The sequence below is a fragment of the Siniperca chuatsi genome, linkage group LG7, assembly GCF_020085105.1.
Source record: "Siniperca chuatsi isolate FFG_IHB_CAS linkage group LG7, ASM2008510v1, whole genome shotgun sequence".
Classification (NCBI taxonomy): domain Eukaryota; kingdom Metazoa; phylum Chordata; class Actinopteri; order Centrarchiformes; family Sinipercidae; genus Siniperca; species Siniperca chuatsi.
Genome location: NC_058048.1, coordinates 26,174,515 through 26,200,122, shown reverse-complemented (window position 1 = coordinate 26,200,122; position 25,608 = coordinate 26,174,515). Strand labels below are relative to the sequence as shown.

General features: G+C 41.0%; 1 protein-coding gene across 6 annotated transcripts in view; it reads right to left on the bottom strand.

Annotated features, from left to right (window-relative positions):
* Positions 1-25,608, bottom strand: part of nectin1b (nectin cell adhesion molecule 1b) — a 142,540-nt gene that overhangs the window by 86,616 nt on the left and 30,316 nt on the right. For all 6 annotated transcript variants that reach the window (XR_006378511.1, XM_044201469.1, XM_044201470.1 and 3 more), the window contains exons 2-4: positions 5,660-6,031; positions 3,756-4,055; positions 3,206-3,323 (exon numbers count right to left, since the gene is read on the bottom strand). Coding sequence is in view for 5 of the 6 variants with exons in the window: in XM_044201469.1 (XP_044057404.1) it covers positions 3,206-3,323; positions 3,756-4,055; positions 5,660-6,031 (790 nt within the window). In the remaining variant the exon portion in view is untranslated. The remainder of the gene's footprint in view (positions 1-3,205; positions 3,324-3,755; positions 4,056-5,659; positions 6,032-25,608) is intronic.

The following is a 25,608-nucleotide window of genomic DNA, read 5'->3' as shown; positions in this document are numbered from 1 at the left end:
TTTTTTCCCCCAAGCAACAAAGTGTCCATAGTTCAGAACAAAAGTAATAGATAGAGCTATGGTCGAGTTGTTTTTCATATGCTACTTTGGCGACGCGTTCGCGATGGAGCTGCAAACAACCCTCAATACAGTATGTCACGATTCAATAATCAGTTACCTCGTGAGCCTCTATCAAATGCTGAGCTCTGCAAAGCCCAATTGATTTTCTGCAGAAATGAAAGGCAAACTGCAAATCACCACAGATTCTGCCACGACCAGAGATGTCTGCATTTGTATGAGACATCTGAATGTGTGTGTGTGTGTGTGTGTGTGTGTGTGTGTGTATGGTGCCTGAGAGGTTGCGAAATGAAAGGCTAACAAACAGCTTGAGGGGCTGGCTCGTGTGCATGCATGTATGTGTTGTGCGGGTATAGGTGTGGGTGTGTGGAGGGTTGGCTGAGGGGACTCAAAGACACTGTACATCAACTTGCCGTCCTGATTTTACTGTAAACTGCACGATTGTGTGGAGGCAGCGTTAAACATACTGTACGTGCTAAAAGGCCAAAATGTGAAATTTTATTGTTATTTATTTATAAGGCAATTCACATTGGCAATGGGCAACTGATTAGAAGACATTAATATTAATATTCATTAAAAGAAGAAATTAAGACTGCTCTCTGGACAAATAAGTAGCATTAAAGGACGGTGTCTTTAATCAAACAACCGTCTGTTTCGTTGGCCTGAAAGTGTTCTTACATTAATGTTTAATGTTGGATTTCATTCTCATTGAGGAGCTGCAAGTGACATTAGCAATATTTAGTAACCGCTTATGTTAAATAAAAGGGGCATCAGCCTTTATAGCCTCTGTGGTGGCAGAACTGACTACATCCTGCAGTAATTATACTTAAATATAATTTAAAGGGGCAGTAATTTGTGAGTTTTATCCGCAGCTATTGAGCCAACAGTTCCCTTACGGTGGCCTTTAATCGACATGAATAATAGAATCACATTTTCACAATAGATAAGTAAGCTAGCTAATTAGTAGGAGTTTGAGGTAATCACACTGCAACATGCAGTAATAACAATAATACTGCTTTTTTATTTATAGAATCCCATATCTTTGATTAACTGAAAATGCATCGGGGAGGGAGATGATGTGTGTGCAAGGAAAACTGATTTTCAGGGAGAAAAAAAGGAGATAAGTCTGAAATCTTAGCACACAAGTAATTTAGTTATTTGTGATAATAAACAACTCTTCAGCCCTTGCCTCACTTACTGTTCTTGTGCACACCGAAAACTATAGCATGCATTTAAAACAGACTCAACAAATGAGCATGGCGAGTTAAGAATTCCCTACAAACACATTTCAAAAACAAACAATAAAGTTCAAATAGGGTGTGTCCTTTTTTAGTCGGGTTTCTGCTATTTCAGTGCAGCTCCCCATTAACCCATTTTGAGAAATAGCTGTGGCATTGTGCTCTAAGAAAAATAAATAAATCAAAGATGCTCAGATGATTTCTTCAAGGATTGTATATATGCCAAGACTTTCTGCACACTCCACATAATGCATGGAAACAAAGAAAATGTAAAAAAAATAGATTTCTTTTATTCTTTTATTATAGCTGCCACAATAAGCCAAATGAATTAGAAAATAACCCCAATATGAACCTATGATCTCATTGAATAAGATAAATACTATATACAATTGATTGTCTCTGGAAATAATGTGGATCTGTATCAAAGACATTAATATTTATTGGATATGGTTACACCTCTCGTGTGTGTGTGTGTGTGTGTGTTTGTGGTTAAGTGTGAGGCAATCCTGCTGGCCTGTTCCGGATCCTTCCGTCACAGCCTTGTGCTGACCTCCACAGTGGAGCCCAGGGGAACCTTCACAACAGATTTGGCATCTCATTTTCAGTGCAGCAATGGCCGTCCCCTCCTATCTGTCAGCACAGTGCCCTCGTCTTTCTAGATCACATCTCTTCAGTCTCCTCCTCTTCTTTCCCTATCTTCCCTTATCTCCCTAAATCTCCCTTTGCTTCTGATAAAAAAACCCCAAACAGGTCAAGTCTTGTCTGTGTCGTCGTCTTCTTTCGGTGCTGTGTGTATATCAGTGTTTCTGCCCGGAGAGCTAAATCTATGCATAAGAAATAGAGGGAAAAAACTCCCCATGCCTCATTAAAATCCAACTGTGGCCCGTAGAGTAGATACAATGAGGGCACAATGGTCTATTAATCCACATCCACTCAAGTCCAGTGACATATTTCTCAACCCAGCCTTCACCCAGCAATTACAGGACAAATTGCTACATTTATCTCTCAATTTTACCGTATAATACTTTCATTTAAATCCGTGATATGCTCAGAAAAGTTGATTTATATTCAAAGTGCTGCACCAACTTTTATTTTTATTTTGCATCTGATATCACAACGCAGTGAAGAGTTCGATCAGTGCAAATTACAACAAACAATTCTGCATACTAGTTGTTTTCATGCCATTACTCAAAGCCGGGGTTATTTGGCGATTCCCAGAGGCCTTGAAAACATGCTTGTATCTCTTCTTGCTCGTGTATTTGCAGAGATAGTCTCTGAGGCAGAAACACTGATGTCAGCCCTGCGGTATGCCGGCCTAATCCACGGCTCCTACTCCAGCTTTCAGTTTCAGCCCTCTCCTCTGTGCGTCAGGGACAAACCACTGCCTTCTGTGCCCTCCAGAGAACACAACAGCACCACCAATGCCACTTTCTTACCCCTCTACCTGCATGCTGGTCCTCAGACTTCAAAGCAAAACCCCAAAAGCAAAGCAAACCGAGTTCCAACCATTTATCTCCCAGTATCTGTGACCATCAGGCAGATATGGGTGTGTGTTGCTGCTGTAATAGGCCCATTGTGCTCTGCTGCGGGTCCAACTCTTATCTTCATTACACGTTTTATAAACAAACAAATAAACGGAGACAAATTTCTGGAAAGGATAAAGGAAGTTGAAGTGTTTTTATCTTTGAAGATTACTTTCTTGCATATATATGCCTTGAAACAAATGATGGAGAAGAGCAGATTCCATTCGACTAGGCCATTCTATAACATTGCCTTCTTGTGCTTTAGTAAGCCCTCCTCAAAAACACTTTTTTTTCAGTGAGAAACCTAACGTGAGAGAAACAACACGTAGCCATGCTGTCTTATCTTCTCAGCCTTAAGGGCTTTTGTTAGGGTTTTGTCAGACTCACAGTTTCCACTGGTAGATTGTGACAGGGGGGTTAGCATCAGCCCTGCAGGTCAGCTGAACATTCTGACGGTTCAGGTACCAGTTTCCATCAAAGTCCTCGATCTTCACCTCAGGTTCATCTGCAAGGAAAGCATGCTGAAGTCAGTTTATTCTTCCACAACATAATCTAAAAACACAGTTGTATCATTCTACCTCTGTTGAAGCAACTTAACTATTGCTAAAAACCTATGCTACTTTTTACATTACTGTAGTTAGGTTTAAATACTGTTTTAAGAAAAAGTTTTTAAAAAAGTATAGTATAATAGTATAATCTAACACACATCTGTAAGGCAGGTGCGTAGCAGAATGAAATCCAGACTTTCAGTACAAAGTTGATTAAAGAGCCTGTTCAGTATTGTTTTACTCTAAATAAAACTTTTTTTAAAAGATCTGAATGTTTGTGAAATCTAGGCAAAAATAAGTTCAAACCAACCTGCTCATTGTGAAAATTTGTAAAAAAAAAAAAAAAAAAAGAGCATTAATATGGGAGATTTAAGAAAGCAGATTCTTACACTGAACGTTGAGCACCACGCTGTCTGTAATCTTTTCATTTCGGTACGTCACAATACATGTAAGCTTCTGTTTGTGGGTCTCGCGGCTCGGTACCACCACGTAGTTGCTCCGTACTGTCACCGTCCCGTTTTGGTTCTGAGTCTCCTGGAAAGTGGCTTCGCCCTTCAACCTGGTGTCCCATTTGATCACACTTGGGGGCTTCCCATTGGCTGATACACAAGTGGCAACAGTCATCTTGCGTTTCTGGGCCCTGGCCACAATCGTGGGCGTTGTCAAGGTCATACGTGTCATAGGCCGAGCTGTAGAGAAGAAAGGATAAAGCAATCAAATTACTGAAATGTGATTAAAGCTCATTAAACAAAGACCTGGTGTTTTTTCTTTCAGTTTCCATCTTACTTTAGTGTCTAATTTTGTCTACTTCACCTACAGTCAGTTTAGAAATAAATTAAACTAAGGGCATGAACGATGAAAACAGTATTGTAACTCAAATCAGGCAAAGTTTTGCTTCTTTCCCTCCTCAAAACCACAGCAGTTGTCAAAACTCTCACAGATGTAGAACCCACTTGCCTACTTAAATGCACCGTCATCCAATTTGAATCCTTTGTGACTTGCCAATTAGCAATCTACTCTTAGTACATCAAAAGGCAGGCTTGAGCTTGAGTGAATGCACAACTGAAAGAGATAGGCCATGAAGAGGCCTCTTTGAATGCTGCCGGTTGGTTATCTGCACACAGGTTCCTAACGTTCACTGAGCCGCAGAAGTCTAAAAAGATCGGAGAGGCTCAGTGACACAAAATGGAGACAAGAAGCTCTGGCAACAGGGACTACTTAAGCCAAGTGCTTTTTCTTTTACTGGGACTTAATGGAAAACACACTAACACTTAATTTCTAATTAGATCTCTAACCAGAAGTCAGTGCACAACCTTTTCAAAGCTGCCTCTTTCCAAGATAAACTACATCTCAGGCACTCCTCTTTTTTCCACAAGATGAGATTATTCAAGCCAAATTACACACTCTGAAGTGTCTATCCGCCTCACCTGCCATTTTTATTGACTGCTCTCTGCAGCAGTTTCACTGTTTTATAAAAGCCATATGGGCCAAATTGGGATTGGTGTTAAACAACACGTCACCCCAATCATCACAAAATGATTTTCACTTCAACGCTGAACATGTATACTCAATGTCAAGGTCTTCAATGGAATGAGAGCCTTGTAGACTCAACCATGATGTAATGGTTGGTGGCGCTGTTCAGCAATTACAGACTGGTAGTTTTAACTGTAAACAACGTGGTTATAGCAGCAGGCGGTGTAGTCCCTCATTCGTCCAGGAGTGTTCTATCGTAGAAAAGGTTTCAGTCGTAGTCATCTGGACACTGTTTTCAGAATCAAGACGTTTCGGCTCCCATCCGGAAGTCATTCTCAATTGTGAAAAAATGGGACGGGAACTAGAAATGTGTGTATTAACACCTTGGTCATGCCAATCATATGCTAATCAGGTACTTAACAGTGATGAGGTAGTTGCAGCCAGAAAACAATAGGCCTGATTGCTGATTACTGGGCCATCTTGGAAACAATTAGGTCAGTTTCAGGTGAAACTAGCTAATTAACAGATACTCAGGTAGATTCCTTCCTGAGGGCAGGGCTTATGTAACACAGAGTAGCTTAAATTTCTAGTTCCCGTCCCATTTTTTCACAATTGAGAATGACTTCCAGATGGGAGCCGAAACGTCTTGATTCTGAAAACAGTGTCCAGATGACTACGACTGAAACCTTTTCTACGATATAGCAGCAGCTTTAGCAAACAGAGAAAGAGCATCTTGTTTGAGGTGTTCCAAAGGAACTCAACCTACTTCACAACAAAGCCTGTAGCAATGTAACATTGAAGAGATTGTAGAAGTTCTTACCAAATACAGTGAGGTTGACCATGTTCTCCCTGTTGCCCGCAGGAAATGTGGTATACTCGCAGATGTAAGCAGCTTCATCAGACAGCTGCAGGTTAGAGAACATGATAGTGGTGTCCTCCAGCGAGGGCGTACGATGACGAACCGCTGCCTGCTTGAAGCTGACCCGCTCCTTGAAAGGAGGCAGAACAGACACACCGAGGGCCGGGTTGGCTATGGCCACGTTCTGCTTGGTGCCATTGACGAGCTTCTGCCAGGTGACTTGAGAGATCTTGACTGGCGGGTTACTGTTGATGAAAATGCAGCGCAGTTCCACTTGTGAACCCACAAAGCCAGACTTACTGGAGTCCATCTGTACCATCTGTCCATTGCCAGCTAGAAGTAACAGACAGACAGAGAGAAAAAAAAAAAAACATTTAATTACGATTAACAAGTGTCCAAGGCCAAGCAAAGCACTCCAGTCAATAGCAAGTACATGCACTGAAAGTCAAGGAGTCAATTCTGCCTTCTAGGTAGTACATGCACGCACAACACTCACAGTCAAACTCATGGATTCAACCACACACTCCCCATATGCTACAGAAGCAACGTCTGCTCCCTACACATCAGCGTAAAGAGTTGGTACATGGTGGTGGTTGTGTGTAAAAGCTGGGGGAGTTATTAACATAATGGGCACATCTATAAAACCCTGTCTTTGTCCACGAGGATACTGTTTCTGATGAGATGGAAGGACCGAGCGAGAACCACTGCATCACTGATGAATGAGTACAAGGGCAGTGAGTTGGAGCCAAGTCATCGTCTGCTGTGCTGCCCTTCACCTACCCAGCAACACACTGGCTAGCCCATTGTAATTTTAATTACTTTTCACTCACAAATACTTCAATGACTGCCTGGAGCTCCTATTAAAAGAAACAATGAGGAGTCCTATGTAAGCACTCAAAACAATGAGAACACACACATTAGTTATATAAAAAACCCAGCAATTATGTCCTTCACCCCTGCTACGTAAGCCTGTGAGGAGTTTGGTAGCAAAAAAAAAAAAAGGTCAATTAGCAAGGATGGACATTCTATAAACTCGCCTGTGGTTTAGTCTTTCATGTATATGTTTGTCTCTTACTAAACTCAACCTCCCTTCTTTCTTATGCCCATCTGTTTTTTATTTGATACATCATATGTCTACATACTGGCATATGCTGTTCCTTTCAGCCTGTCTGCGTTTATCTAGTGCTGGAACAATTAAGTGATTGACAGAAAATTAACTGACAACAATTTTGATGATCAATTAATCACAAGTCATTTATTTGTTTATTAATATGCCAAACATTCGATACTAAATAAGTGATTAATCGATTTGGTTGCAGCTCTTCTTTTATCCACAACAATTGTTGCTCTTGTCCTTCTTTGTTCCTTCAATCTGAGTCTGAAAAACAACTACAACTTTCATTTACACCTGATCTGGGGTCTGAAATGACTGCAGTCTGAACAGATATGTCATTGAAGTGCTGCAGGGATCCTGCATCCCTTTGTCTTCGACACATCTTTGTTATCTCAGGCTCTGATTTATGTTCCTTTCCAGGTGAAGTCTGATGATGTCCCATTTCCTGGTCCGACAACCCCTGGCAGGGCTTGTATTTACAACCAGCCACAGCTATAATTATCTCCTATGGATAGGCGAGGACCCACAGGAAGAAAGGCTGAATTCCTCCGTTAATCACACCGGACTCATAAAGCCACCACTGAATCAAGTCATAAACAGAGAGAAAATATGTTGTGGCCTCAAGTGGAGGACTGGGGCATACACACATGCGCCACAAACAGAGCGGCTCTTTAACACTGAGTAACTGCATCGCAATGATGGATAATCGCTGCGTTCAGAAATAAAGTTTCCACGGGGGGCTTTTAAATGTGTAAGAATACGTGAGAGAGATCCATTTATGTATACACCCACTGAATACAATATCTGATGTAGTATATTGTCAACTATACAGGAATCTGAAGTACAAAGGAGGGGGAGTTCTGTGTGTGCAGGCTGTCAAACTGTCTAAGCAGCTGCAGTGACTGTTATGAAGATTTTTCTTGTAAAAACTGTTGGTAGTCCGCCGAAGGACAACAGGGCTCAATACATGCACTAAGAGAGGAAATAGTTGGTACCGACTCTGGCTAGAAGACCATTAAGATGAACAATGTATTTCTTTCCATCTTTCACGGCGGGTGCACAACTCTCAGGTTGAATGGCTTATGCTGGAAAACAGTGCATTACGAGAGAAAGCAATTTCTATCCATTGTTATATACTTTCACTCAAGTACAGCCTTCGCTGCCTACATCAAATCATATAAAAAAGTGACAACCTTTTGAAGTTACTGAGTGCACATCATCTTTCATTTCCTTCTGACCACATCAGCAAGACTTTCTCTATAGAGATTTAAACTTGGGGGATTTGACGATGACAGATTGATTTACTAATGCAGTTTGACAGGGAGGACTGGCAACCTTGTCATCTGTACCTTGAGAAACACCTGTGTCCTTGTGCACCTCGGGGCAATGCTTGACTCCATTTTATCACAGCTTAGATTACCAGTTGTGGCAGCTATAGTATGATATTTTTTGAAATAGCAAACACAATTTACTGAGTGACAACACTAGTTAAAGTTTAATCTTAAGTTGGAGCGAAGTGGGGGGCCTGTGTGTGATGGGGGGCTCATAAATATGTACCTGGCCAGACATCAGCCACTTGAATGCTAAAGCAGTGCTGGCAGGGGCTGGCTGTGTGAAAAGCTGCAGCCCCTCCCTCCCTTGCTCTGCCCTTCCTCCTTTGAGTCTGATGCTCCCCAATCAGATTGAACCAAATAAACAGCAGCTCATGCAAATGGAAACCAGAGGAATAGGCATAATTACACAGCCACAGAGCCCAAATCCCCTCCGTGAAGGACCAGGGTCGCCCATGGGGACCCCTTTCACTCAAGGACTGGAGGAGTCCTTGGCTCAGCACACAGTAGAGCTGTAATTACAGACTACACCACAGAGCGGCAAAGCCATAGAAGAGCAGAGCCACATACATGCAAGAGGCATTAAGAAGGTTGGTTTTGTGAGGGTTATGAGAGCCAGTGGTGCAGAAACAGAGGGAGGAAGGGGAAGAAAAAAGTAGTGGAGATGCAGAACTGGCGAGAGGGAGAGTGAGAGGGAGACAAAGAGGAAGGCGGAGCTTTAGGGAGATTTGTAGGTGTGTTGCGGGTTTGAGGCTGGCTAGCGTTAACGCTTGTGCTGCTGCTGCTTTGTTCTCACACTGACAAGAGGGTGACTGGGGGGACAGTCATGCTCTAATACACCTGAGGCTAGACACTGCCTTGCGACTTGCCAGTGGAGAGAGGAGCCCTATTTCTGGAAAGAAAAGCAATAGGACAAACAAACAAAGCAGAAAGTATGCCCAAGCTGGCAGAAAATAAAAAAACAAAGAGTGATTCACACCAGGTGAGCTGACTTGGATCAAGGGGGACATAAGGGGCACTATTAAAACAGCTGCTGTACCGTCTGGCCCTGCACTGATAGCAAGAGACTCCCAAGGCCGCGGCTCTGAGCTGAGCACAGAACATTCAACTGTAATAAGATCTGGCCTGTCAGGCAGCAAGGAAGAGCATGTGCTCTGTGTTGTTTGCATATGGCGCATTGGACAATGTGCTGCACCAAATACCAGCCTTCAGTCAAATCGCCTTCCTATGGTGTGTGGACAATATCCTGGAAAATACAGAACTGCTGGGAGTTCTGATCACAAAAGTTGAAGAAAGAGTGAATATGTTTAAATCAATTTAAATAATAAAAAGATTTTATTACCCATGTGGGAAAACAAACACGAATTTGAAAAACAAGCTTGATTCCCTTCTGTTACAAATCAAAAATGAATGAGAAACATGACATTAACATTTAATATTTGCTTTTTGTCTCTGCTGCAGTGAAAAAAACCCAACACAAATTATAGCTTTGTTCAACACAAAATATACTACATCCATCCATTTGTTTGTTCCCAGATATTCTTCAGTACAATGTAAAACCAGACCTTGCTCTACATATAAAACAATAACAACATCATACTACTCTAAATTGAAAACCAGGGCGCAGTCCCCTAAAGCCTGGGAAGCTTCTTTTCCATAAACAACTGCTACTTGGCAGCTCATTTCGCAATGGATATGAAACACTATTGTCTTTTTTTCCTCAGCTGAACTGGCCAACAACCAACAATATTTCAAAAGACAATTATTGGCTCATTTACCATTACTTGGGCCATGCTCATCCAAGAGAAATCCATTTGCGCCTGAGTCAAATAAAGTTCAGGATAATTCACCTCTAGCTGCTGCAATGTGAGGAAGGCAAAGATTAAATAGGACTCAATGCATATTTTAGAAGTGGCACTCATTAATGTCTTCTATTTAAAGCTGCACCAGGCAACTTGGCACACTGTCAGTCCCGAATGGCAGTGAGACGTCGCTGTTTGAAGTTTGAAGACTTCAAAACCCAGAAAATGTGTAATGTGATGTCATTAACTGCACCCCTGTTAGACCTAAATGTCTTCTTCTCAGTGGCTTTTAGGGGTGGAGAGAGTGAATACTTTCCATGTTCACTGGACCGAGTGCTCACTTGTAGCTTCCTGTAGGCAGGGAAGATTTCCTGCTTCTGTTCAAACCCAACAGTAAAATTTAATTTAGGCAAATAGGTTAAATCTATGACATCTCAGTTTGTAGATATGCAACAGTCTCGTCAACTGCAGCACTTTGTGATTCAAGCAGATAAATCAGGCATATTTTGGTATAAACTTCTTGCCAAATGCAGCTTTAAAGCTTATCACATGAAGACATATTATCTCCTCATGCTTGATATGCTTTGGATACTCCATTGTTACTTAAGTGGGATGCTGACAGATAAAACATGGCTTGAGCCACTCGGGATAATGACTGTTTAATGTAGTCCCAGTTCCCACGGCAATGGCACAGGCCTCTGTACTCCCCTATTCATGACCACACATGGGGTGTTTAGGGGGAGTCCAAATCTTCTGTCTCATATACACACAAAACCCACCCATTAGCTGCTTGTTTATTCCCCTGGTTCTTTTTTTCTTGTCAGTCAGTATTGTGGAGTTCAACCAGTGCTTTTCAAAATGCTTTATAAAATAAATTATGGTTTTTCCGTAGGGATAACTAGGAACTATCTCACTGTGCTGGAGGCTTTAATACATCCAGATAGGGCACTTAATTTAGCAGGAGCAGCCATGTTACATGGTTAATGTTGCTTTTTGTTGACCATGGCCATTCAGCTTTTTGAGATGGAGCAGTATGTGTCAGAGAATTTGTTTTAATCTACACTCAGACACTATTTGATGGTGCTTCAGCCGGGTCTCTTGGGTAAACAATGGTGTACCGGCCAAAGCAGTTAAGTTTACCCTCTGTCTCCCCAAGCAAACATTCAACTGCAGAGGCAAGTGAAAGCTCGCTGGAACAGATGGTTAGTAGACCTGTTCCTAATTTTCCACTATCTGGTTCAAATTTGAAATAGTCTTCTGTACAACACACTCGTTCATTGAGGACAATGTAGCATCTGCTGTGCTGTAAAAGGTAATGATTATCAGGAATATTTATTATGTTAGGCAACTTCCCAATCTGGGATTGCTCCATGAAAGGCGCTGTGAATTCCATTTTAACTATTCCCATTGGCCGTTTGTTTGGGAGAGAGAAGCATAATGACTGAGCACCACGGCACAGTAGTCCTGTGTTTTCCACAAGGGTTATAAAATTACATCTTTAAGGTTGGCAGTGCGTAGCATTGGCCAGTCAACCGTATGCATGCTTCTCACCTAATATACCTGCATCCATCGTTTCTGAAGCAACACGAGGTTTAGAGCACAAGTCCAAACACACACATGCCCCTCGAGCAGCTTTAAGGCATTTCAAATGTCAAGAGGATGCATCAGTTCGCCTGCAACGGAGCTTCTCATCTTATTTCAGCAGGATAATGATTCATCCTTGAATGAAAACGTAGCTACTCCATTTTGTCATCAGATGATTTCAAAGAACCACACATACATGACACAGTGGAGTATATTAAGCCCTTTTTGGAGCTTACTATCATCTTTGAATTTAAAGATACGGTGGGTAACAGTGCCTGTGGATTTCCTGTAATTAATGCTTTTTTATTCTGGTCTAATAGCAAACATGCTAGATGTAATCTGGGATTTTAGTTGTCTTTGACCGTGGCAATGACAAATAAAGCCGGGCCAAAAATAAGGCTTTTGCCCTAGACAGAGAGAGCGAGAGAGAGAGAGAGAGCGAGAGAGAGAGAGAGAAACAGAGAGCGAGAGAGAGAGAGAGAGAGAGCAGCCTGTATTGAGTGTAAACACAGTATCAGAGAGCTCTGACCCTCCTCCCTACCCCTGCAGCTTAACTAAACAAGGCCACCACGGTTTCGGTTCTACGACACAAAATAAACAGCACTGACGTTACCTGACCAAATGGTGAGATGACATCACCCACTGATACCAGATAGCAAACAACTGTCAGTAAGCAAAAGGCCGGTTACAAGTGAAGGGGAGGGGGAAGTCCCCCTACCTGGTAAATGAATGACTGAAAGCGTTACAGTTGTGCTTGTTTGACTGAAACTGAGGGGAAGAACAAGGAACATATCCAGGTTTTGCGAGTGCCAAAGTGTGGCATCAGAAATGAAATGCTGTGATGTGAGAGCAATAACAGCTAGATAATAATATGCTATATATATCATACAGATCTCAAGTCAAGATGCTGGGGAGCACTTACACGGACCACACAATTAGTCAACAAAACATCTCCACAGAATGGGCTGAGCGTACATGATGATGCGCGCTGGTTATTTTTCAATAATGCAAAGGTTTCCTTGGGCTTCAAACGAGGGCAGCTGTTGGACGTCTTAATAGGAGAGAACTGATCAATAAATAAAGAGGGGGCCAAAGGCGCGGTGCAAAGTGATGCATTGTGGTCTCAGACAGGCTGAGCCCCGGCAGCTGCAGATATAGGCTCGGAGCACGGAGGAGTTAAGGGGTGGGATGGGGTTACATAAATGTGATGTAGAGGATTTTGGGGAGTTACGGCAGAGGGAAAGCAGTAAGAGTGACACGCAGTGGGTCAGACGTGGTGAACAGATTACAGCACTCAGGATATTAAAGTGGAGGAGAGACGATGCTGCAGGCAACACACCTCCCGTGGAAATCTCGGTATTAGCACAGGGTGACACGGAGGCTATGTCCACATTTGTTCTGACACAGTCGACATAACGGTACAATGACACAACTGTTGCAGGAGCATGCTAGTGGGAAAGGTCAGAGAGGTTCAGACCGAAATTGTTAATGGAATTGTTAAAGAAAATTCATTTAGATCGACAATAATTTGACATTTACAGGTGGACTAAGGTTCCCTTAAGCTCACCTGACACGTCAGCTAAAAGGAACACAATACATGTACAAGAGCGGATATACAGGTGAACCTTGGTCTTCAGTACTGGTTGACGTCTGCTCACCTAACTTTTGATTATTGACTAATCGTTTAAGACACGTGTGAAGCAAAAATGCCAAACATTGGCTGGTCCACCTCATCGGTGTGAGCATTTGATGCTTTTCTATGTTTTCTAACATTTCTTTGGGTTTTGGGCTGTTGTTTGGTTAAAACAAGCAGTTTGAAGACATCACCTTTGGCCCTGGGAACTTGTAATGGACATTTTCCACTATTTTCTGACATTTTATAGATTAAAATAAAAGATAAAAATGTATCTGAAAAATAGTCGACAAAACAATTGGTAATAAAAATAATAATTTGTTGCTACCTTAATCACTGCTGGCTGTGACTGTTGCTCGCTTTGCTTGCACGAGTCGGTATTAAGACTCTGTTTTCCAAGCTATAAACCACAAACATCTTCACTGAATGTGCATTGGACAATGAAGCACACAGGATTATCTATAAGAATGGTTTTGGAGTGGGACGTATAGGATGGGGGTGACTCAGTCTGAGCCAACACCACAGCAGTACCCCATACCTCTGTTAAGCACTCAGCAAATACAGCATGAAATGCATATAAAGTCCTGCCAAAAAGTGCTGAGAAAGAGTCTGGCCCTGGACAACCATGCATGACAAATCCTTCTCTCACACCATCTGTTCCATTGTCCACAAGTAAAGATAAGTCTTGCATAGAGTACAAACACTGAATACTTGCATGTGATAATGCAAAGCACTTGTGTTGGCTACATTATAAAACATTAAGATAAAAATCAAACAACTATTCAGCTAAAACTGCATGATCAATTATTGGTTGTACATAAAGAAGAAAGAAAATGGACATGTGATGCGGAGGCCTTCTGCAAGCTCAGTGAAAACACATCAGATGGGTGTAAATCCATACACCCATTGCAAGGTGACCTTTAGAAATACTCAGTGAGAGCGCGGAATATCGTTTTTGGCGTCTGACCTGTGTCAACCTTTGCTGGTGGAGTTTTCTTCTAGCCTTTTTCTTACAGGTGTGCAGGAGGGAGAAAGCCTTTAGGGGATAAATAGGTCCAGTATAAGCATAGCGAGAAGCACTGTTGCATGACCAGTGGCTTATTAAACCAAGGAAAGAGAATGTGCAATCAATATTTGATTTGAGTCACTTGTGATTTTTTCCAGACATTTCCACTCTGCATTATATCGGAACAGCCTCCAAAGATTTCTTGAAAGAAATTAATAGTGTGCATATCATACATTTTTAACAATGTGTGGAAAAAAGTAGAAGAATTGGCTGTCATCGGAGTGCATCTCTAATTGTAGTTGGGACATAAACAGGACAGCAGGGGCAATGTGCATATTGCTCTGCTTGTTGGTGTGTTGCACCAAGCTATTTTTCTCCACCACTGCTGGCGCAGGCCATTTATACAGCAGATCTATTAACATATAGGAGAGGGAATTCACACTCCAGCTGGAGTGGGCAGTGGGCTGAAGCCCCAGTCTGCTATCAATTAACAAGCACACTTAGTATGTGTCTGAGTCATGATCACCATGGGACTCTGACAAATGCTGTGCATTTGCTCAAAACAAGTGTTGTCACAATAGCAAATCTTTAGCTGATTACCAGGCCTCATATCACATCTGATGGTTTACACCAACAACACTGCATGCAAACTGAAAGCAATAAAATAAACGAACCATCTCTGTCATCTCTGTGCACGTGTACAAGGAATTAAGTACAAATAAACACGATTATGAATTTTGCCCTGCAGTCACATCATTTAGGCATGGATTAGTATCCTGTTTTCACCAGTGGAGGAATGAATGTGCAGTTACTTAAGCTGATAAAGTTAGATATGCTACATATTTTATCCCAGAACATGTTATGCTATCTTGTTATTTAAATCATTTTTCACATTGGTAATGCGTGCACATATTTAATTCAAGGCATTCCTTGCTGTGGTTTAACTGAGACATTCGCTGCACGGTCACCAGAAGGTGTCAGGCCTTTTGTTCAGAACCCATGAATTGGCTGTAACCTTGACTCTGAATAGGCTTCTTGAAAAGACTGACACATAAACCACAAAAGTTACAGTAGAAACAACCTTGATGCTAACATGTGGCAGAGATTGCTACATGGGAACAAGAAGCGTTTCAGTATAAATGGTGGATTCTGGCCTTTACCAAATTCCCATTTTTCATGTGTGTTTTCATCATAAACCTCTATGAAATCCAGCGGTTCTCGGCAGAACTCCGAGACCAGGGCTGAACCATTTCCTAAACCACGACCACAGCCTATCTTTCCAAGGCGAGTAAGGCTCCATGTTCCACATACATATAACCGTTGGAATGCTCACCACATCTCAGGACCATGTTCATATTCTGCTGCATGTGCTTTCCAGCTGTGATCGAGTATTGTCTCTCCCACCAGTCTCCGAGCTTCACCATATACTGTACTTTCTTACAGCTCAGTATGTTCACATATAGTATCTTTCAGAACATCAACACTATGTGGGATATTATGAAATATCTTGGACTTCTGCTTATATGTCACTCTGACATCCATTTCTTGTTAATGGCTGTTGTATGCCTACTTGTCAGCAAGGACAGAATAAACAATATTGGTACACTGAGCTACTTTTAAAGACTAAATAATATCAGTAGAACCAATTTTCTGGACAGTTGTTTTTCGGGCATCTGTACCTTTCATTCTTCACATTGTGGCATTATTTTGATGGAAAACTTTAAAAGAACACATGAAATAACAGCACTTAAATGTCTACAGTTTGCAACTGGCCTTTCAAGAGAAAAGCAACTGGCATAGAGACATAAGTAGGGAACCACAAAGCCACAGCAAGGGGAAAGGAACAGCCTGAAAGCTGAGTCGGGTGGTATGAGTTACTCCGGTCTCCACTGGTCGTTAGATGTCTAACAATGTGTATTGACACAGAGACCCAGGACACAAAAAACATTCGGTGCATTCTCAAAGATGTACACGGCAAGAAAAACAGGACAGTTACTCCTGAAATGTGACTGGAAAGAGAAAGAAAGGGAGCAGTAATCAATCATAGGAATCAAAAATGACAAAATGACTCTGGGTTTCTCTCAGTTTCATCTGAAAACACTGCAGTGGGTGGGCTGTGGGCTTGGGACATAAAAAAAGTCAGGAAATGAACTTGCAGCTTTTTTCCTTAAGTGTAGCTGCTGCTGTTGAAAATCAAGGAGTGGGATTCAACACGTTTAGTCCCAGAGAGTGTTGAATAAAACTGAACCCTGATAACAAGCAGTGGCATCAACAATCACTCGCTACGAACCTCAACATTTAAGTTTAAAAATTAATACTAAGCAGAATCCAGATAAAATGAACAATGGTGAAGAGCGCTGCCAGTGACTGGAGATAATTGTGCGGTTCAATGCAATTTCAGTGTGGCCAAATTGTAACTGTGTGACTGCTGTGTGACTGCTCCTCTGACAGCTTGTGCTATTAACTGCAATCAAACCAGCACCATAATTACCCTCCGTGTTAAAAGATATTCTTTAGTTAAACTTCACAGCGTGCCAATTCGGACTCGAAATACAGAAGGATGCACAGTGAAATGAGCCTGTAAGAATGGAACGGGTTCTGGCTCGTAGGGCTTTGATGAAACAAAGAAAAAAAGTATAGCTGACAAATCCTGATAGTGTATTACTATTGATCAGACGCAGGGAAAGTGAGGCAGGCAGTCACGGGGAGCTTCAACAACTCAATTAGGCCATATTGAAATCTCTGTCACTCACTCAACCGATGGAGAAATTTACTGTTTCTTTGTGAAGAAACAAAAGTCTGATTAGCATGCTAAGCTTGTGAACAGGCGAGGGGACCATCTCCCACGATGCCTGCGTCTCTCTAAGTGATGGTATGGAAGTCAACCTAAAGCTTTTTGTAGCCACAAACAAACTTCATCCCAGGTGAAATCACTCACGTGAACGCATACGCTTTGACATTAATAGCCTTTCAAATTTGCTGACGGGGTTTAGACTACCACTGTAGCTGGCTCAAAGACACTGGGGCCTGTCCAGTGGGAGCCCAGACGAAATAGCTGTACACAGCATGTACAGGCTTTTTCCTCAGGGCTGCAAGAGTATTATTTGGAGCTCTTACCCTCACGTTGCCCTCCCTTACTGTGTCTATACTGTGGGCTGCTCATTGTTTGACAGGATTGACAAGCTCCCTGGCAGAGCTGATTAAAAGCTTTAAGGTCAGAGAAGTGGGACAGATATCGAGCGAACACCTGTCTCCTCGCTGTGAGCCAGTCCCCTACTGGCTGTGTCCTCCATTGGAGCAAGATCAATGGCTCCATTAAGACCCAACGTGGACTCTTTTATTTATTTATTTATTTATTTCCTTTCACCTGGGTCTTCCTCATTTTACTTCCCTCTGCTTTTCTTGCAGTCATATCAAAAAGAGAAGGTGTTGCTCTCAGTAGGAGATCATATTTTTGTACAACCAAGAGTATCTGCTAGCCTTAGCTTTAGCTAAAACAACATCCAGAATAACATGTGGAGTGACAAGCACACACTGCAATGTATTTCTTTTTTTCCAGCTTCAGACTCAATTTCATCATGAATTTCTTCATCCTGGTAAAAATAAATTTGAGACCCGGCTGCCCACTGAAGATTTGCCAAAGGATTATAGATCATTAAATAGATGTTTGAAGTTCACTTGAAGCCTCTCCAAATAAGTTACCTGAATCACAGAGTTTATGGTGTCTTGGCCACACGTTTTCTCTCTTGCTGTAAAAGGAGGGTCTCATAAACTGCAACAGCTGGTCATACTCTCTGGAGTCACAATCCAGAAATGGACATTTCAATTTACTTCAGCCTGAGATTGGATGATAGTGAATTAAGATACCTGCTCCTGTGGATACCTTACTGATTTCATCCCTTCTGGTAGGCTTTCCACTCACAGCTTCACAGAAGAGAGAATGCTCTTCTTTTGACATTGTATCTCACAATAATCTATAAAATGAAACCTAATACCATAGCTTTAGCCATGGGATAAGACTTCAAAGGTTGGGTGACTTTCACCAAAAGATATCTCGAACCGTGTCCCACAAACCACTCATCACTACTTTCATCTCCAGAGTACTTTTTTCACAGGTTTCTGGATCCCCTCCCCCACACAGTCACCTAGCTGGTCTTTCTTGATGTGATTCAGTGACTGAGCATAGAGGCACATTGTGCTGCAGTTTTTATCACATTAATATGGTTGGTAAATCATGTTTGTGTTTTCTGTGAGAACATAAAGTAGCTGACTAAACTGACTTAATAGACATAAACAGATTTTTTTTAAAGATTGTCAAACAAGCATTTTCAAAGTGTCACACCTCGTCATTTTCACATTTCTCATATGCCCCACTAAATTATAGCTATTGTTTCACTAAACTAAATCGCAAAAGATCGATAAGAAACTGTTAATTCATTCAATTTAAACAGAAAAAATAAATATTAACGCTTAAGTGATTGTAGGTAAAGGTAGACTACAAAGAAACCTTGCTGTTTGGGGTTATTTATGAACTGGTTAATGACTTGTTACACCATATAACCAATTACAATATACTACTAATCTGGAGAGCCACGTAAGTGCTTCATCACTTTGTTTCCACATTTAGATATTTGATGAAGATGTAGCACAACTGTAAGGTGAAAGAGGCAAGTTCACACGTCTCCAGTAGTGTTTTCAAGTAGGTGTGAAACTGGGTTTGCAGGAGGAAAGGGTGAAGGTGTTGGTGAGGTGCTAGGTCAAATCTCCATTTGCAGTTGCTCCTTAGCCCTTTCTCTTGTATGCATGTTTTCATTTTATTTATAAGTTGGTTTTCAAGTGAGGTCACGCAGACAGGAGGGAAGATGTGGTGTCATGTCCCGAAGCTACACTGGGAAACAAAGTTTGAATAGACTCATAAAATCTATGGAATTTGTGGGAAATGTTTTAAAACAACATCGCGTGTTAAAAGACATTATGGGACAAGTTTGGCTCAAGTACGACTGGGTATCGTACTTAAATGTGTAGCATCAATTATTGCAAAATGGCATTGAATGCCTGGTCAGATTGTTAGTCTTGTTTACTTATTCTTTATTCAGATATTTACTCATCGAAATCATATTTTTTTGCCGAATGAAAGGGTTTGAAAGAAAAACATGTTTATATTCCTCAAAGCAAGACATACACTGGTATCGTATTGATTCCTGAGGTATAGTAACAAAAACTTTCAAATTATATCCAGCCTTCGACTTAGAACATGCAATTTTGACATTTTGGATAGGGAAGTTTACAAAAAACACTGCAGTTGTAAAAGCATGTGTATACTGACTAACTGTGTTTTCTGACTAATAAAACCATGTAGTAATACATCTTATCTTTACCGTTACTTGTAGAATTTAGTGTAGTTATTAACTACCAGTGAGATTTAGTTAGTTTCTTGTTAGTTAAGGATCACACCTTCGTCATGCAGCCTGGGTATTTTTATAGACACCTAAGGAACACTTGCTGCCACCAGGATTATAAATGCCAGTGTTTTCAGCCATAGTGCTTTAGATATATGTTGCTTACACATGATAGCAGCTTGAGTGAAAATTTCTCATCTTCTCTGTGCCCTTCACAGATTGCAAGTGTACCCTGTGCTCCCACACTTACTCACCTGCAATCCCAGCCTTGCAGAGCTGGTAGAAAACGTTTGAGCAGAAATGAGCCGAGTCCTGGTGTGTTGACAACTGACAAAACTGCATTTGTATATTCAAAGTTGGAGAGGCTCATACTGCAGTACACACATAAGTGTTGTGAATGGATGCTGAAATAGGGCTCGACATATGGGCTATTGCAGGCCAGTGAGCTGTGAAAGGTGTATTCCTTGTGGGCATAATCTTGTGTTTAATCTTGTTTACAGTTATTTATAATTTTAGACTGTGTTGTACATTAATCTGCCATGCATATCAGTGTGGTAATTACAGCTAGTATTAATTTCAGAATGATGGATATGTTTAGCATAAGAAAAGAAAACAGGACAAATAATCACATTAATCATTTTCATCTTTGGGTAGACTTGAGCTATTTGTGACAGTTATGCAGATACAAATAACTGCTAAAAGGCTACTAAGAAACAATAACACAATTGACAGGAGTGTAGCTTTGCTCATCCAAGCAGAACTAGGAGGGAAAGCTAACAGCTAACCTCTTATCAGCATTTTGTTTGCTAAAACTGCATTTATTGTAACCTCTTCAACATTTTGACACAGTGCTACATGTGAAAAGTATGTATTTACACTGTTAATACATATACAGCTACATTTTACACAAAGGATTGTAATGAAATATACATGCTAACCTGTCACACACTGTGCTTGTCTTGGAATAAAATCCAATAAATCACTGACTGATGAAGGGCAGCGGTGGGCTGAAAGATTTCAACAGAGACTGGACTCTTAAAGCTGCTTTTATCTTTTCCAGATTGGCTGCAATGTATGCTCACATACTGTACAGTGACATATCCCACCCTTCATACATAATAGATGTGTTGGTGTCCATGGAGCTACAGATGCTAGAGACTAATGGTTGGTGCAGGGCAGAGACAATAAGAGACATTTTTTCCAGTGTTTTATCTTTATTCTAATCAGCAGCCTCTCCAGTGACGTTGTTTACATTTATCATGCTAATGTAGTGGCTGTCGATGATGCCATTTTGTATCAGCTAACTTTTGAAACACAATGACTGCTGATGATGTATCTGAGTGGTTTAAATTGTCTCTCACTTATTAATGTGAATTAAGTTGAGGAGTAGATACAGGGTATTTTTTTAAAAGTAACTCTTAAAACTGAACATTTTAATTGATGTAAAACTTGTATTTCTGAAAAATGGCAGCAAAAAAGGGACAAATCATCCCAAAAATATCTAGAAACCATGACGTCACACTAGAGCCACCGTGAGTCTTCAGAACAAGAGTAGCTTATTAATTTATCAGCTTATTGTTCCTAATGAAAGTGGATTAACCAACAAACTAGCATTAATAGCAGATGCATTTAGATCTAACTGCATTTATTTATTCCAGAAATGATCAAAGACATTAGTTTCCTGGGAGGTGGGAACATTGATGGTGTGCAGCAATTAACAGTGTATTGTATTCCTATTCCCCAAACAGTTAGTTATTCAGCAATTATCATGCTCACCATAATTTTAAAACTATAGTTTTGAAATGCAATTTACTTTATGAAAACAAATGTCTCGTCCCTTTTTATCCTGTTGTTGTGGGGAGAGAAAAAAAAAATCATGAATTAAAAAAAAACTGTTTAATATTTATATACCCATTTTCTAGCTACGAGCAGATCTCGCTCGACTGCACTAAAATGAACCTTGTTGTGACCTAGTTAGAAGAATGCCACATGACAAAGCCTTGCCCACCCTCTATCCGTGAGACTAGCCGAGCAGAAATGGCCATATCGAGCATGATATTTTGCACGGGGATCCTTATCGACAGTTTGTTAGCAGGACGAGGGGCAGCCAGGTCTGTGTCCTACTCCATTGGCTGATTAGGTGGGTGAAGGACAGACCCTGGCTGCTCTGGCTCTTCGTTGCAGGAAGCTGAGGCGGCCGCGCTTTGTTAATGTGCTGCCACTCCCCTGCAGGGTGAGCAGGCCTGGACAGGCTGAGGTGACGCTCCCCTCTTTCCCACAGCTCAGCCAGCTTGACTTTGCTTGGCTGATGAACTGTGACGGGACACAACTCCAAGGTTGTTTGTGCTGCTTTTTTTTTTTTTCTACCAGGCAAGCCAGTCAGAGCAGGAGTGTGAAACATTGCTGAACTCTGCTGATGGCTTTCAACCTTCATATCAGCTGGCTCGGCTGCACCCGTGACACACTCCAGTGAACACCTGAAGGATCCCCACTGTCAGGATGTAAGAGTTGCAGGCCATACAGCCAGCTGCTAATGTTTTAATACAAGAAGAAGAGCATAAACAACGTCACTAGCCTGCCCAGACATGATTTACCTTGCACAACTTAAAATGAGTCAGTCCTGTGATCGGAGACAACGGAGCACTCAAGCTCCAGGGAACTTGCTTCACAAGTCAATCTAAACAAAGGTTTCAGAGTGTGTGTGAGGAGATTGCTATTCTTTAACAATTATTATTCAGATCACTTCTATAGGCCATTTTATACCTCAGCTAGAGAGCCTATCACTGCCATTTATGGGTCTCAAAGCACACTGTAGAGCTTCTCGCTGGTAGTTTAGTGATAATTCTCCCCTCACAACTGAGAGGTGTTACAAAGGGCCCTGTGTGCTGGAAAGGTTGTTATTTCGTGCTGCTCTTTCAACTCTCTGAAAGTCAGAAACATACAATACCTCATGTCACTGTACTTCAAGATCTCCTTCACGTTTGTTGAAATAGAGTCCAACAACACCACAAATGCTCACCCTGCCGGGGTCACGGAGGGGCTGCTACAAAAGCAATCAGTGAGGCCATTGTACATATTTTCAGGGAGATTGACAAAATCCCATAGTGGGAGAAGCTGCCAAAACCTCTGCATGCTTATTATACAAAGAAGCCTCTTAAAATGGTACGATGAATTCCCACAAGATGAATTCTTGTTCATGTTACGGCACGGAGAACATATTTCTGTCTATGCCGAGTTGACTCTTGAAAAGTAAAATTAATGCAAACTACTCCCTTTGTTTTTCTTGCTTTTAACTTTTTATAGGCACAACACACCTAGTAGTTACATCCAAAACCTTGTTCACATCCACTGTGTTATTACCGCCATCTAACAAAACAGGTAAACTGCTCATAGCCAACCACTGGGAGTGTCTCAAAACAGCACCCATTCCCAATGTTTAAGTAGATGATGTCCATGGAGACTTTGCTGAAGGTGAATTGTTTGGATTCACACATTTAAGTTCAGCCTACAACTCCAGGTAATCCAAGTGATTACAAGAGACAGGCATTCATGTTGGAAGAGTGACAGAAAGGCGAATAACTAACATTATCTCTTCTTCACTTCAAAACAAAGAAAATTACACATTTCTCTGTGATGGTAGGTTGTTAAAATCAAACTAGGCAGACAGAGAGTAAGAAAATCACCAAGCAAAGCGATTTTGTTGCAATCTGCCATTTTACTGTATAATCGTTCTTCCAGTTAAGTACTTCATCCCTCAGAGTTACCGTTAACCCCTCTCCAAATACTCCATGACAGGTCTCTGCTGGCCTTCTACATCCACCTAACAAGGGTTGGATTTCCTTAAAGTTTTCTGAAGTTTTATTGTTTATTTGTTAAGAGCTAATTTAGCAGATTCAGCATGTGTGGCTGTCAGGGGATTACTAGTCTAGATGTGCACTGTTTGTTGGTTTCACTGCATAAACCAATTACAGAATGAGGCACCATAAGAGAATTAAAAGTTTGATTAGCCGTAGGGTAGATGGCAGAATAATTGGATTGGATAACAGTGGGATGGCTGCTATCTGTGCACAAAAAAGGAGCCTATGCATTTGGCTGATAATGGTAAAGGAGTTGTAAATTAAAGTAATAATCTGAGAAATGTTGAAATAAATACATTTCTTTTTTTTTCACTGACTGGTAAGATGCAAAACATTCCATATACTGTAAGCCCATTAAAGAAAACTGCTCTTGAGCTTGTTAAATTGGGACCATGTAACCTTTGAAAACTGCTACAGCCTTACTTGGTATGGTATGACCAGTACCTTATGGTAGCTAATGTGCTGTGTAACTGATGCTATTGAGTCAGTTTGCTGACTTTATGACTCTTCTCTGCTTGTGCTACTGTTACACTACATTTTACCTTTTACGGTTATTCTGTAATTGTCACTTGTGGCTACAGTGGCCATCATTCAGCGAAAGATACATAGTCTCGTTTTAACACTGGGTGTTGAGTAGAACCTTCCTGTAGAAAAATCATCAAGCACACAAGAGTTGATGTATTTTACAAGACTAGGACTTACACAAGTAGTTTAAGATAAATGTATGTGCACACATCTGTGGCTGAAATGCATTTCAAAGTGCAAGAGAAAGCATTAATTGTCATTCATTTTCATTTGAAATTTAAAAATATCACACTTTCCATGCAGCTTTGCCTCGTAAATCGCAGCTGCTATGAGTTGCGTTCTGCTAAAATACAACAAGATACAACCGAGTCCTCTTTCTTTTCTTGAGTGTTGCATTGCGACGATGTGACTAGCCAATCACGGCCCAGACTGTAACAGAACGGCATGTCGTTGGAGAATATCAGGTCAAAGTCAGTGACGTTTGAAAGCCTTGACTTGCAGTTTGCAGTATGTTTTAGCTGCAAATGAGTGCATGTGCGATAAACAGAAGAAAAGTGTAGCTGCCATTAGAAAGGAGCGCCACCTACTAAAAGTTCAACTGCATCAATACAGACACACATAGAAATGGTGATATGTTGTCGAAGGATACAGGCACATAAAAAGAATTTAGCATTAAAAAAAAGGAGGCATTTATTATAAAAATCTGCAATCTCTGGGATCTGAATTTTCAACTCCAAATGCCAGAGGGATAAATGAACTCACAAGAATATAATTTCTAACACATAAAGTATGATAGCTTTCTGCATTAAATGTTATACAAATGATTACAATGCCAAAATAATTAAAAATAAATAAGTTAAGTTAAACAACTGGGCCTTGGTCTATCCCTAAGTGCTGGGAATCCTGAGTTAGTGAGCCAAGTCTGAAGAGTTTTCGAGTATGAGAACCCGGGCAGTTTTAACAAGTGAAGTGTGGGACATGCAGTGCAGCAATGAGCTCAGTTTAGCTCAATATATGTCACTAGAAGTAATAACAATTCTAAAACTGTGCCATGAATTATATAAAGCTGCAGCGTTTGGTGTTCACCCCGCATCTGAGGCAACAATTTGACACAGACTGAGCTGACATTTCTAGTTTAGCCATGCTGATGCTTAAAAGAATCAGACATGTTGCTGATGAGCACTTGCTTGACACTTTTGCTCATATTTCCTCCTTATCATAGCAGTATGCCATGAAATGAGGGCTGGTTATTATTTCTATTCTTTCTTAGAGAATTGATGCTATTCGTCTTTGAAGATCTAACAGAGATGCCCTTGAACTAGCTGCTATCTAAAATAACACCACATTAATCCAGACTTTTCAAGAACAGAGAGTGTTCACATTACAGAAATGCTCTCACTGCTGTTGCAGATTAACTGCACTTAATTCAGAAAATAGTTGAATATTTTACATGCAGTTCATGATTCAGGGAAAGAGTCATTTAGATTCAAACACCTGCAGACAGGATAAAAATAAGGTTCTATTCTATTTAGAATTCAGTGACCTGAAATGGCCTGCATCTAAACCTTGAGCCACTAATGAATAAAAACAATGACGGGGATACATTTAAATTTCATCTTGTCTAAGTATTCAATAAGTTCAACACGGTGAGCGCAAGAC